The 14834-nt window shown below is 43.9% G+C and overlaps 1 protein-coding gene and 1 long non-coding RNA gene across 3 annotated transcripts in view; one reads left to right on the forward strand and one right to left on the reverse strand.

The window, feature by feature from the left end:
- Positions 1 to 8567, reverse strand: Enpp5 (ectonucleotide pyrophosphatase/phosphodiesterase family member 5). 2 transcript variants are annotated; one of them, XM_021228552.2, is made up of 4 exons: positions 8465 to 8567; positions 5033 to 5896; positions 3508 to 3684; positions 1 to 1326 (listed from the first exon to the last, which is right to left on the reverse strand). In XM_021228552.2, the coding sequence occupies exons 2-4, from the start codon at positions 5871 to 5873 to the stop codon at positions 899 to 901; spliced, it is 1446 nt and encodes a 481-aa protein (XP_021084211.1). In that variant the 5' UTR covers positions 5874 to 5896; positions 8465 to 8567; the 3' UTR covers positions 1 to 898. The 2 variants fall into 2 exon arrangements, with proteins under 2 accessions (XP_021084211.1, XP_012970522.1); XM_013115068.3 differs by having other exon boundaries at positions 8381 to 8534.
- The window catches only part of LOC110341289, a 27414-nt gene continuing 19321 nt past the window's right edge, over positions 6742 to 14834 (forward strand). The window contains exon 1 of the long non-coding RNA XR_005870182.1: positions 6742 to 7396. This is a non-coding gene — a long non-coding RNA (uncharacterized LOC110341289). The remainder of the gene's footprint in view (positions 7397 to 14834) is intronic.

Here is a 14834-nt window from a genome sequence, read left to right on the forward strand (position 1 = left end):
TACTTTTTAATCTCACTTAATTTTTAATATGATTAATAGTGTTAGTATCAAATATTCAAATAGTGACAGGCAGGGATAAAAACACTGCAGAGATGGTGCCTGGTCTCTACTCTTCGGGCCGCTGCTATCGTAGGCAGAAATGAAGTCTATGTGCATGGCACCCTCATTATGGAATCAGGGCTAGGTCTCATCAACAAAGAGCAATGACTAACAGGTAGAAACGCAATCTTTAGAATGTGTCTGTCAGTGTTTGACTCCATTGGAGGGAAGAAGTAAATGAAAACTTTGGTCCTTGGTGAGGAAACATAACTAGAAGTGCCCACCCACGATGCATCCTGCTGCTGGAAATGCATCTCTCCAATACGCAGGCTACAAACTTGGCCACACTGACTTTAACACTTTCACTGTCTCCTCCTCCTGTTTAAGGAGATAGATTTCTACGTTGTTCAGGAATTGCTAGAAACTTCCTTTAGTCTGGACATGAAATGCTCGTATTTGGTGATATAGATGCAAAAAGTTGTCATTTTTGGCCAAGTTACTAGACATAGTGATAAAGTGCATCTCAGAGAAAAGGTACCTACTACGACAGTAAAGTGCAACATCTGAGGTCCGTTCCATAGTGCAAAGTTGTTAAGTATGTACATTATATGTGCCAGCCCCAACCAGAGCATGACTACCTACCAAGCCAAAGAAGGCAGTGGAGGTACTCTTACATCTTTGATCATTTGCAGACAGGAGTGTTCTGATCTGTTTGTGTATGTGTGAGTGTGCCAAGTATGGGTTAACTGCTTGATGGCCTTTGCAGATGTCTGTAACTAGCTTCCTAGAAGCTGAAGGCTCACCATGGGTATAATTGTGCAACCTCCACTTCAATATGCAATTCCATGTTAAAGAAGCCCTAAGCTTGTAGTAATGGTTGAGCAACTTCAACCTGCATATATTGTAAAGTAGGCACTTGGCTGTGAATTAGATGCTTAATGAGGACTACAGAGAATACGATGGCTATAATGCTGCCCAGAGAGATACCTATGTAATAAGGGTACGACTCCTCTTGCTCATACTCTCCTGGCTTGTCACTACCACGCAGGTGTGTGGTACTATGTGTATAGGGAACTGCTTTTAGAGTTGCTGAACTGAGAAGATCCTGGACATTCCTGAATGATCCATTGTGTGGCAGGGCGGTGATATTGAGGAGGTGGCAGAGCAGTGGGTACAGATCTGTGGAGTTCATGGCTTCTTTTGTGAAATTCTTTCTGAAGGCAGGACCGTGGGCTAAAAATATTGGATGCATTTCTGCTAATGCATTATCATAACCATGGTTGCCTACTGTAAAGAGAAAATACATGAATAAGTTAGCCAACCAGAGGGCATAAATATGGAAAGAATTGTTGTATAGTCAAAGTCTGACCTTAAGTGCAAATTTTACCCAATTTGACTTTATAAAAATGAAACCATTTTTTATAATCTCTGCTGCTGTCAACCCCAAAAATCACCTCAAGCAATCCAATGTCAAATGGTTACAGATCGTTCTTATGGCCTAAAGTACCTTAAACAGCAAAGAAGGAAGGGCCAAAGTCAGGGTGGGAAATGCGGGTGGATGTTTGATTTTGTTTGGTTCTGTGGCAGGCTGATGTTTAGTACCTACTTATTGGGTAGGTACAATGTCTAATCGTTGTTCTAAAGTGAGGTGGTATAAGTCTTAATCATGAAAGCAAAACACGTAATTACCAACAGAAAGTGAAAAACAGCGCATAATCACAAGACTATACAGCAATCAATCTGTAAGTTACAGCTACTGACCCTCTATGAAAAACAAAGGTCAGAACATGTAGGCTCAGATCATGACACAGCTTCGTATTCTGTGCTTCAGTGTGGCTACACATAAAAACTTAAGAGATTGGTCTTCTGAGGTGCACATCCAGTGATGCCATTCAGAAACAAAGGGTTAAAAACTGAATGCATGGCTGGCCTGGGATCAGAACAAAGGCACAGCAATGTTTACTGCTAGGATGGTGACCTATGTAAACTGACCCGCTCTTATTTGATGGAAATGACTCATGACACCATTTCTATTACTTATCTTTGCTACAAGGAAATTCACAACAGCATCCAAATGTAGAAAATGAAAATTCAAGTCAGCTTCTCTGAAAGTCACTGATCTGTCATTTCAAAAGTAATCTGAAGTCTTCTGTCAATCAAATCTACTTGCAGAAGTCATTCTAAATGACATAATTCTTTTCAGTTTCTTCAAGGGAGAATAATGCTGGACTTACGAGCCAATAGCAAATATCAGACTGGGTGCTTTGCTTGTCTGTTTAATTGATAACAACATTCAGAAATATGCCATAGTATATTATAATCCAGAACTGATTTAAGGGTGGTTGTGATGGTTTCTGTGAGAAGTTAAGATCTAGAATCTCCGTCATATGAGACAGTGATAATTCTCTCATGTAACATGTACCAGAGAACCAGATTTAAGAGGAAATGATGAATGACAGGGTCCCTGTTTGATAATGGTAGTTGTTACCATAGATGTTTAATTCAATGGACAGTTTTTGATAATGAGTACCCAAGGGAGACGGTTCTCAGACTTCATTGTGAAAGAGACTCCTTGGGGCCCCAGAAAGACAGAGGGCTAGGCCATGTCCTCACAGTGTCCAATTCAGCACTTAGACAGAGCCCAAGGATGTGCCTTTATGGCCACTCCAGCTGATCCGTGCACTGTTGTGCAAGGATTGCACTTTGAGAACCCCTGCCTTTGGCCTCAGTAACTTGTACAGTTTTGGCAGAAGAGGACCACATTAGCAGCCTATCCAGTGAATAAGTGAGCATAATGCAATAGACAGAGAATTGCTGAGGTTTTTCTATAAAAACAATGTGAACAATCTATTGAGCAAATGCAGTTCATGGAACCAGAAGTCCTGCAATGCCTCCCTAAATGTACATAACTTAAAAGAAATGTCCTCAAAGATCAACAGATCTTTACTGAGCAATGTGTCTACCTGCTACAGTTAGCAAACAGAACAAATGAAGACAGAGCTCATTCCCATGACAGTCTTCCCAGCTTCCTTATGTGATCAAATAGTAACTTACAGATTGTTTGTGGGTATAAATGGTTAGAAACCAGAATGTGTGTAGCTGTACACATCTACTATTAGGAGTCACAATACACTACAAGCCCATGGCCATGCATCTCCTTAGCTTTCAGCACTAAACAGGGCAGGAACTCAATTCTACTAAAATAATGTTTTAATACGTTTTCCCTAGTGCTGGGAATCAAGCCCAGGGCCTTATACATACTAGGCAAGTATGTGTGCCACCAAGCTATATTCTCAACCTTGTACGTTTCTCACGTATATATCGTAAGAAACATTTCTAAATGGGTATTGATACAACACAGATCTTTTCACATTTAAGTAATGGAGAATTTAAAAAAAATTAGCAAATAAACTGCTGTATTATCCAAGAAATGGTGTAGAATGGGAAGAAACACGATAACATACTCACACAGGAAATCATCTGACTTATTCTGCAAAATATACCACCCTTCATCGGCCACTGCCACGATTGGCTGGACTCGATCATTGTGCTTGTAATGCCATCGTTCTGGAATTTCCTCCTTTTTGTAGACTGTTAGATTAGGATGGGCCCCGGCCAGTGCGTCATAGACTTCATCAAATTTACCTAAGGAGAAAGGGGAAGAGAGGTTCTCAGAACAAGACTCACATTCTACAGCCACCCATGATAGGAAAGAGACTCCCAGCTGATGAAAAGGGCCAGGAGGAGGAACACAAGGAAACGGAGCCATACATAGTGAAACTCCACACCTGTAAGACGAAAGAGTCTTGTGGGGGAGGATTGGAATGACTACTCTTCTTCACTAGCACATTCTCCTACAGAATAAAGGGCCTTTGAGAGAAGCAGTCATCTCTGCTCTCTAAAGACTTAAATATGCAGACAGATGCTCACACGGCCATCTGTGTTATAGACACTACCTAAATACCAAGCTTTTGTGAAACTCAAAGGAGAACACAGCTAGACTGGACACACAGCAGTCAGCCACTATGGGTGTAGAGACAGAATATCTGGAGAAGGGCATGGGAGGTAGAGGTCAGGGGTAGGGAAAGGATGAGCAGAGGTTCAAAGCAGCTTGAGAAATGGAAAGGCACTCAGTATATTGGGGGGACTGGAGAACTCCCCAGAACTTCAAATGTGCCACACCTAGCCACCATCTTCACCTTTTGTTAGTCAAGTCCATGTGTTCTTGGAGAATACCACAACACTACTCGAGTTGCCTTAGGGAATCTAATGGGTTGATGTAACCTAGGAGTTGCTAGCCATGTGTACAGGCACATGTGCATACTTCCACGTGGTGGCTACTTAATAGATTCTACTTAACTCCCCTGAGAGGACATAATTCCCACTGGTGAGGTAGCACAGCTTCTCAAAATCCAGTCTTTCCCTTGACACTTAAGTCCCTCTGAGGTGCTACAGTTTCATTCAGAAAGGCAGGCCTTGCATGTTCAGGTATGAATTTTGTGACCTCTTGAGGTTAAACATTTACCAATCTTTAAAATGTAGATGACACTGAGGTGACAGTTTGGGAAGGATTCCAGCAGACATTTACAAAGAATGCAAGGTGCTGTTAAAACTTGCTGACAAAAATGAAAATAAATTTGAGATTGACAGACTCGCTTTCTTCATAATCTCTACCGCTCCCCTATTAAAGGGGTCTTGGTAAAGGGTCTGTTGATGGTCACAGTCTCCCAAGAGATGACTGTAATTGTATTCAAAAGTCATACCCATTTCTCCCGAGAAGGGGAGTCAGAACTTTTATCATATTTTGTGAATCTAAAATGTCAGTATTTGGGGTAGGGGGATTATACTCCGAGAAAAGAGATCTTTGTTTTCAAAGTCTCAGGACTAACTCTCAGTACACTGTCGTGACACAGGCAAGGGTACTGAAAGGAAAGAAGTTGACACACTGAGCATGTGCAGTGCCAGGCTTGGATTGGCATGAGGTCAGACTTACCTTCTTTGGGCAGGATGGCAGCTACAGGCGAGTGGTCAATCAGGGTATAGTGGTCTTTATCCAGATAGCGGTCAAGTTCTATCACCCTTTGCTTGGAACACTGGGTCATCCCATGATCACTCGTGATGATTAGGTTTATGTTATTCCATAGCTTGGCCTTTTTCAGCATTTTTATCAGATACCCTAACTTGTGGTCAATGTCTGAAATGACAGGCCCCATGAGAGGACTGTCAGGTCCCACATCATGGCCCGTGTCATCAGGCTCTTCCCAGTAGAGAAGCCCGAGACTGATGGGGTCTTTGGCTGTAAACCATTCAATGATTTTGGCAACTCTGTCTTCAAAGGAGACAGACTCATTGTAAGGTAGGTAGTAGGTGGGGAAACTCTTGTGGATCTTTACATCCGCTCCTGGCCACATGGCTGCGCCACTAGCATGCCCTGCCCTCTGGTTTGTGATCCATATTGGTGTGGCTTCTTCCCAAAACTCAGAATCATAGATGTCCATGTGATCCAGGGAGAAAGATTTGTTCAGAATAGGATCAAACATGTCATTTGCAACAATGCCATGATTCTCTGCAAAGAGACCAGTGACCAAAGTGTAATGGTTAGGGTAGGTCTTTGTGATAAAAACATTAGTGACTTGCTTCACGTGAACACCGTATTTCATGATATAATGAAAATGAGGTGTTGGAACTTTATATATGTAATCCCAGCGGAATCCATCAAAGGAAACTACTAGAACCTTCTGCTGTTCTGGCTGGAGAGAAAATGCAGTCGGATGAGTTAGGGCAGCCAGTATGTAAGACACCATGAGAAACTTGGGAATCATTTTCACAGTCATTGATCAGCTCAGCATAAGGAAATCTATAAAATAAACATAGAGAAGTTAATCGTAACAGCTGGGGTTTGTACATTTTTTTCCAAACTGAGTGGCATCGTTAGTGAGCCCGTTTAGATCCTGAGCCACAGCCTGGAAAAGTTGTGGTACAGAGCTCCATTTGGCATAGGACACTAGGGCCAAAAAATCTTAAGTAACATAAAATATATTCCTCAAATGAATCATTTAAAGGGTTCCACAATGACATTTAAAAAGATGATTGGCATATGTGACTTTTCAGAGACACTTTAAGAATGATCTAGAATGCTTTAAAATTTTTATTACATTTTTATTTGGGGTGTGTGTGTGTGTATGCATTTGTGTTTATATACATGCAATCTATAGTGTGCCTGTGGAAATCAGAAAATAACTTCTAAGGGTTAGTTTTCTTCCACTATGTGGGCCCTTTGGAGTGAATTCAACTTGTTAGGCTTGTCTGCAAGCACCTGACCTGGTGAGCCATCTGAAATGCCCAACCTAGAATTCTGTCCCAAATCTTACATATAGTCAAGTGACTACAGGAATTTATTATACAAAGAAGAAATACAGAAACTTAGCAACAGGAAACACTATTAACATATGCGATAGTGTTACTTAAACACAAACACACACACACACACACACACACATTACTTTTTCATAGCCAATCCCTATGCTTGAATCTTCTGTCTCAAAAGATATTTCTATATAGAGGAAAGTAGGCAGCCATAATTTCTTTTTTGTTTATTTCTTTTGTTTTGTTTTTTCTCAGACAGGGTTTTTCTCTGAAGCGCTGACCGGCCTGGAACTCACAGAGATCCACCTGCCGCTGTCTCCCAAGTGCTGGGATTAAAGCCGTGCTCCACCACTGCCCAGCTAAACATGGTTTCCTGAATGAAATAAAATTTGTGGCTTACAAATATATTTATAAAATGTAATCTGTACTCCTTTGTTAACAATCAAATCTTAGGGTTCTGTGCCCTGCAGGAACAGATTCTAAACTGAGTATAAATGGAAGCATATGTCTCAAATTCGATTTCTACTTTGCCCAGGACTCAATCAGTCAGCAGTTAATCTTATTAATGAAGTGCATAAGACCGCATTTCCCAGGATTCAATTTCTTTGAGTCCATGTTTGTTTTTCTTTTACACTTGCACTTGTTTCTTAAAAGCCAGCGCAAGGATACAGCGTGGAAAAACGATCCTATGCAAAGCTGGCCAGTTCTCGTCGGGCTTGCACTAAGGAAGCATTGTGTGCTTTCCCTTTAATGAACCTAATTAATAACAAATAACTCTCATACACTAATAACTCTCACCACGGTTCCTGCAAGGAAATCTCTTACATTCAGCCTTTGGTGCCTTCCTAATTCAAACACGGTGAAGACATTCTCATGCCTTAGGAGAGGCCCTGCCCTGCCTTGCTATATTCTAGACGGAATAACCTGTATGCCATGCTGGCTTTGCTTGAAGAAGCCTGGGCTGTGTGCAAACGACACATAGAAGCTTAAGGTAAGAACTGGCTTTTGTTTTGTTTTAGTTGGTTTTTGGTTTTTCAAGACAGGGTTTCTCTGGATAGCCCTGGCTGTCCTGGAGCTCACTTTGTAGACCAAGCTGGCCTTGAGTTTATGGAGATCTGCCTCTGCCTCCAAGTGCTGGGATTAAACATCTGCACCACCACCGCCAGGCTAGAATTTGTCTTGTTTTTAACTGTAGTTTCACCTAAACTTGAAACTGTTTTAGATATTGGTCTCAAAGACAATGATTTAATACTGTATCTTGAATGCCACTCATTTTTGTTCCGTTCTGGAAGCAATAGTAATGAAGGCTGCAGTGGGGAGTTAATTGTATGCAGGGAACTGCAAGTCTACTGACTAACCTCTGTGACTGACTCCGGTTCCTTCCCCTTTCCTTTCCTCTTCTTTCCCCCCGTTTTTTCTCCCTTCTCACTAATGCAAGGAAAACTTATTATCAACAATATTTAACGCCACGAAAGAATCAATTGCACGGAATTCTGATTCTCGTCTATTTTAGGAAACTCAGTTAATTGCAGTAAATAGAAGAAAACTGTTTTCCAGGGCAAACTGAACTAAGAAGACATGAAGTGCTTAGTAAAGCTCAGCAACGTTCGTTAAAAAAAAATTACATGGGTGACAAGACGCGGGAGGGGGTGGGGATGAGGAAAAAAGGACAATCTCTTTTCTGTGCAGAAACCACAGGAAACCCTGAAAACCTCCAGATCTGAAAGCAAATTGCCCTGGCCTTCCCAGTCCTTCCTTGCCCCAGCCTTTCCCTCACCGCCAGGGCAATCAGCAGCACCAATCAAAGGGCAGAGGAGGGCAGGAAAGAGGGGTGGGTTTACATAAAGGCGTTGGAGGGAGTGGGTGGGTGCACCGCCTCTTCCCCATTGGGGTTACTAGGCCTCCCCGCCCCTCGGGCTGGTGACAGTCCCAGTGCGGGCCTCGGGAGGCAGGCCACTCATCCCCGGGGACTCACCGCGCTATGGTCAGTCTGTCCTAGAGCGTTTGGGGCAGGGAGGTGGTGACGGAAGCAAGGGGAGCCAGCGGATCGTAGGCTCACCTGCAGGCAGCCCCAGCGCAGAGCACCTGACCCGTCTCCGCCCGCCCCGTTACTGGAACGCCATTGGCTTCCGCAGTCTTGTGGTTCTGCCCGGGCAAAAAATCTGCTCCTTGGAGTAGCTGTGCCTCCTGTCAATCAGTGGAAGAGGGGGCGGGCGCTGCGTGGGGTTTGGAGGAGGGGGACGTGGTGGCCAGGCTCGGGGAAAGCTTGTCACTCAAAACTGTCCTACTAGGCGTGTTGTGTCAGTGATGCTGAGGAATCACAATGTGCTATCCCAGTGGTTGGTAATCTGAAACTCACGTTTGTTACAGCCACTTTTGTTCTCTCTTGTCCTGAGTTTTCTTCTCCCTTTATCATAAACTGGTGATGTCATCCATAGACTTTCATCGGAGGAGGGACACCGGAATAGCCAAGAATTGCCATGAGATGGAGTTTATTGTTTGAGACAGGGTCTCATTTAGTTCACACTGGCCTGGAACTCGGATGGTAAGCCAGGATGACCTCGGACCTAAGACCTTCTTGCCCCGACCTCCTAAATGCTGGGGATCACTGGCATGCATCACCATACCTGGTTTTATGAGGCTCAGGGGATTGAACCCAGGTTTTCCTGGATGCCAGTTGAGCACTCTTTCAAAGGAGCTATATCCCTCGCCCTCATTAATTCTTTTGTTTATGAATAGCTGGTGCCAAGTACTTTGTCTACAAAAGGCTTTGGGAATCGAGTCAGCTCTGTAGCCCAGTGTGTAACTTCCACGGGTTTGCAGTTTATGGCTCTGAGTTTGCCGTGCAGACTATCCAAGCAGTAGCACCCAAAAGCCCCAATTAAAGCAAGCCAGGCTCGGGATTGGATTCATTTACTCCGGGAAAGCAGAGCTGTCTGGATGGTTGCCGGGCTACAGACACGCAATTTCAGGAAGGCACCCACTCACATATCTGGTTTGTTAGTGATTTCGTTTCCTTTTTCTTTCTTTTCTGTAGCAAACTAATTTTTAAAATATAATTGATAATAGTTTAAGGTCTGAAGGGGTGTGGTCAGGGTCCTGATTTGTCTGTTTGAGTCAAATTATACACACCACATGTGATTGCAACGGCACCATGCCACTCTGACAGACTCTGTCTAGCTACCCAGTACCCTATCCTGATGCAATCTAATTAGATAGAATTCTAAGTCTGTCTGCAATAGGCAGTGCTATCTGCTTGATCGTCACAACTGAAGTCTCTGTTTAATCAGCTGGTAAGGGTGCAAACATCCACAGCAGTGACTTTGGCTGTCTGTCTGGAGCAAATACCCTTTGTTCCGTGGGCTGGAGCTGTGAAGTTTGTAACCATGTTCTGCTGATCTGTTAAATGAGTTGAGCTTTTTTGGTCTTATCCTTTGGTGTATTTCTAATGAAGAGACCGTGGCCACCTGCTAAGTTGGGCAGCAGCATCCCAAAGGCCATTTGGGCACTCTGCCATAGTGACTTTATAATTTTCAACACGTGGGATGGAGACTGAGAGGGAGGTTGTTTTTGTGTGCAGCCTGACCCAAGACCGTGAAGGTGTACAAGTTGTTCCAAAGCCCTAAGCCCTGACCTTTGAAACTGCTCGAAGTTGGAAGGAGGTGGTTCAATCTCCTAAATCCTTATCTCCCCAGCCCAATAAGACAATTCTGTGTTCCCTCAAAACAAAGGGCACCTTATGCTCTTCACAGAGCGGGGTGTGTGTGTGTGTGTGTGTGTGTGAGAGAGAGAGAGAGAGAGAGAGAGAGAGAGAGAGAGAGAGAGAGAGAGAGAGAGAGAGAGAGAGAGAATGGGCTTGTCCTTATGTGGGCCTATTATACTGCAGATTCCACTCAATCCACAAGCTGCCGCACTCCACAAACTTTTATAGAAGTCATGATGGCCTCCACTAGGTACACTTGCAAAACTGCACGTTATAGTCATTAACCACAGCTCAAAACACAGAAGATGACTGGGGGGGCGGGGCTCAGTGAGCTCAGGCCCCACTTCTACATCTCCACAGTAGAATGTCTAGTGACAGACTGTAACTTATGTTGCTAGTGGGTGTGGTCTTGCTCAAATAAGGAAAATGATTGTCAAGTGTCATGGATTGACTCCCTGCTTCCTTATCTGCACTCTGCCAGTTGTCTGTGTTTCTGTCCTGTCAGAGTAGCCATTCGGCAAGTTAACATCAGATTGAGCTATAAGGGTTCCTTTATTTCAGTTGGATTAGCTGGATAATAACAGAACTAGGAGTGTGTGTCTGAACAGAGGATCCACTTTTGTTTCAGGGGGTTGGGGTGCGGAGGTCCTACTACCTTTTAAGGACCCCAGAGAAATCTAACCGGAAGTTGAGTCTTAGATCATTCTCCTCATTGGGGGAATGTAAGAACATTGTGCTAACATTGGGATAATCAGTACTTTATGAAACAGCAAAAAAACCCCACAAAAACGTAGCTGTACCACAGAAGTCTTTTTTTTTTGAGCTAGAATTCATGATAAGAAGAATGAACAAATTATTTAACAAGTTTAAGATCATGGGACCAGAGAGATGACTTAGCAGGAGCTTGCTGCTAAGCCGGTTCCTAGCATCCATGGCTGTTGAGCAGCTCTGATGCCTGGCTTTCTGTCAACCTGACACAAGTCTTGGAAGAGGAAAACTCAATTAAGAAACACTCCTACTAGATTGGCCCAAAGACAAGCCACTGAGGCATCGCCCTAATTAACATGGATGTGTGAGGGTCCAGCTCACTGTGGGTGGTGTCCAGCTCACTGTGGGTGGTGCCCCAAGGGTTGGTGGCTCTGGGTGTTTTAAGAAGGCAGCCGAAGAAGCCTTGGGGAGCAAGCCAGGAAGCAGCATCCCTCCATGACTTCTTCTCCAGTTCCTGCCTTGAGTTACTGCCCTGACTTCCGTCAATGATGGACTTTGGTTTGGAAGTGTAAGCTGAAATAAACTCTTTCCTTCCCAAGTTGATTTGGTCATAGTATTTTATCACAGCAATAGAAACCTAAGACCTGTAATTCTAGCTTAAGGGGCTTCGATGCCCTCTTCTGGCCTTCGTGGGTTAGCACACAAATAAAAATAAAAGCAAATCTAAAAACACAAACAAAAATAAACCCAGCAACATTAGAGTTGCATTCCAGTCCACTGTGCCAAATAAACAAAACAAAACCCCTAAACGCTAAAAGAATCCAGCTTGGGGACCCCTCCTCAATTCGGGGTACCCCAACACTACTAGGGAGGAGGAGACAAACAAAACAGGATTAATTTCAATCTCTTTACCTGATCCCTCAAAATAGCTCAAGTCACACGAGTCTTTAGTCTCATGTGACTTAATTGTCTTAGATAGGGATCCCTAAAGAAATAGAACCAGTGATACGTAAGCTGATTAGATGATTATGGACATTAGCTCATATAATTACTGATTTTGGATCTCCAAGAGTCTCTAAGCTAGAGAATCAGAAAAGCAGCGGCCTAAATCAGTCCAAAGATGTAAGAAACACAGAAGCCAATTCCCTTCCCCAGTCCTAAGGCCTGAGAACCAGTGTGGGCATTGGGTACTGTTGTAAGTTTCAAAGTCTCAAGACTTGAACATCTGTAGGTTCAAAGTCCAATGGCAGGAGAAAATGCCTGTCTCAGCTCAGGAAGGCAGGTAGGTGAGAACTTTAGCCTTCTGCCTTTGTGTTCTAATTGGGCCTGGGCAGGTTGGGAGACACCCCACTAGTGAGGAAGAATTTAATCTACCGACCTCTCACCCAAACACCAGAGGGTTTCACCAGTTATTTGGGCACCCCTTAGCTTAGTCAAATGACACATAAAATTAACCATTGTATCGATAATGTCTGTTAGACTGGAGGTTTCAGGACAAAAAGGCTCTCACCCACCCCACCCCCACCCCCACCCCAGCCAGAAGTGGGCCCTTGCAGAAGTCTGCATACAGGACAAAGATTCCCACTGGAAGCCGGTGCTTTCAAAAACCTGCAAAGAACACTGGACAAAGCAGACACTTAGATCCCGATTCCAGAGAAACCACTGGACTCAGGACACACCCACCAGACCCCCAAACCTAGGCAGTCACTCCAATATATTCTCAAGCACGGCACTGTCTCCCACCACTCTCTACAAAAAGCCCCCAGCCCAGAGGGACTTCTTGGGCCTCCTGCGGTGAGACCCTGAACTCGCCACTCATCCCTAGATAAACCTGTCTTTCACTTTTTAATTCTCCTCAATGGATTTATTGCAGCAGCAGAGGCAGAGAAGCCATTCAGTGTGCTTTGCCTTCAATGCTGTCTCAGCCCCCCTTCTCTCTCCTCTTTATGCTGCTGCTGTGTACCATATGAAGAACAGTTCTCCAGCTCCTACGATGAAAGATATTTTATGACATTTAATTTCCTCTGTGCGCTCTGAGCAGCATTGACCAGAACATCCAGTGATGTGTTTTGTAGCCTGGAGCTGGCTATGGAGACTTTTATTTCTTATGTATACTGTCAGATAAAGCCTCTGACATTCCAGATAATGGCTAGGTGACCCTGTTAGACACACTCAGGTGATAAATGACCTCTCTCGGTATAAAAACAGGCAGAAAAACCAAGTAAGCAGGGCTAACCTCATCTCAGCATTCTTACCTTGTTTATTAACGTGTCGCTAATTCTTCTGAGCAATTTCAAGTTGCTGTATATCCCATTCTCTGTTTATCCCTGTTGTACCTCAGTGACACTGGGAAGGAAGCTATGGACAGAGCAAAGTAGAAATGAAATTTCCCATCTATAAAGGGCTGAATTGTCCTCAGCAGTCACTGGCTCAGTAGGAAATAGGACAGCCATATGGGGACCCTCTGAAAAGAAAGAAATAAATCCACAATGGGGACGGTGGGTCATTGTCCTTCCTTCTCTACTCATTAGCTCTTGGACAGACTTAGAGGATGTCTATCCTAAAGAAAAATTCAGCTGAAGCCCTCACTAGTGGACACACGAATAATCCTCCATATCACCTGCAAGTGAAGCCGCTGATACAGCACGCCATTCTCGTTCCCTTCCTGGACGGCACTGCAAGACTTGCTACGAGACATGGCAAAAGCTCATTGTGTGTGTGTGGGGGGCTGTTTATTCATCTAGTGACTCTGGAAGTAACCTTATCAAACACTTGAGCAATCCTACTTCTTTTGATGGCCCAATAGAGTGGTTAGTATCATTAGCTCTGGTTTTTATACCTGGAGAAACCAGCACAAGGATACTACACAGCTTGTGTATTTCACACAGCTAGGGAGAGGGTGCTAGAATTTGAACCTGAAGCTGGAAAATTTGACTCTGAAATCTGTGTGTTTAAACTGTTGCCCCAACTCAAGTACATGCTTATAGTAACCGTGTATAAAAATTCATTCACCTGCATTCCCAAAGCCATTATAGCATTTCCTTTAAGTCATTTTACAGCTGGTATTTTTTATATCATCTCTTTCGTGTGTGTGTGTGTGTGTGTGTGTGTGTGTGTGTGTGCATGCGCGCGCGCATGTGTGGACTTTGGGGTTTCAGAAGCCCAAATCAGGCCCTCTTCCTGATGTCTTCTGATCTGGATGAAGAATTCCCAGCTTCTTCTCCTGGCCAAGCCTACTAGCACGTAGGCATGCTTTCTGCCATGATGATAAAGAACTAAACCCGTGAACTGTGAGCCAGCCTCAATTCAATGTTTTTCTTTGTAAGAGTTGCTGTGGTTACCGGTGTATCTTCACAGCTCTAAAACCCTAAGATAACATGTTTATGGGAGCGGGGAATGCAATGCTGGATCTCAGGCCTCCTTCCTCAGAAATGACATCTGCCTCACTTTCCAAGCAAGGCCTATCTCTGCCATGACACTTGCAGCATGAGGGAGGCTGAGTACCAACTGACCAGTGAGTCTTCTGTCTCCACCTCCCCACTGATGGGATCACAAGTGCATGGCACCGCACCTGACTTTTTCACTGTGTCTTAGGTATCAGACCCAGGTCTCCTTGCTTGCACAGGAAGCGCTTACCCACCGAGCTTCCCTCAGGCAGTGTCTGTTCTCTATGGAAATGACTAGTTCCTGTTTTCTTATGCCATGAAATCATTTGGGACTCTCAGAGAGCCCCTGGAACATACATTACACTTTTGTTAAAAGACTAAAATAGTAAAAGCAAGATTTATAAAGCATATTGTCTGTTATCAAGTGTGCTGGTTTGTTGAGGAAGTCCTATGTATATGTCAATAAAGCACTGTTGGGCCAATAGGAATCTAGATAGGTGGGACTAGGAGTCCAGGAGGACTCTGGGAAGGAGACACAAGAGAGTCAAGATGTAACACCATGGAGTAGGAAGCCTGGAAACCTCTCCGATAAGAGAAATACTTAGATTAACAATTATGGGGTAAATACTTAG

This window comes from Mesocricetus auratus, unplaced genomic scaffold (genome assembly GCF_017639785.1).
Source record: "Mesocricetus auratus isolate SY011 unplaced genomic scaffold, BCM_Maur_2.0 Super-Scaffold_100021, whole genome shotgun sequence".
Lineage (NCBI taxonomy): Eukaryota > Metazoa > Chordata > Mammalia > Rodentia > Cricetidae > Mesocricetus > Mesocricetus auratus.

Bases quoted from the DNA above. Each gene is read 5' to 3' on its own strand.
- Enpp5 (XM_021228552.2), bottom strand. From the start codon at position 5,873: ATGACTGTGAAAATGATTCCCAAGTTTCTCATGGTGTCTTACATACTG. The intron at 3,685-5,032 runs GTAAGTCTGACC...CTTTCTCCTTAG, and splicing joins TGCCATCCTGCCCAAAGAAG to GTAAATTTGATGAAGTCTAT. The intron at 1,327-3,507 runs GTGAGTATGTTA...TTCTCTTTACAG, and splicing joins TAAGTCAGATGATTTCCTGT to TAGGCAACCATGGTTATGAT.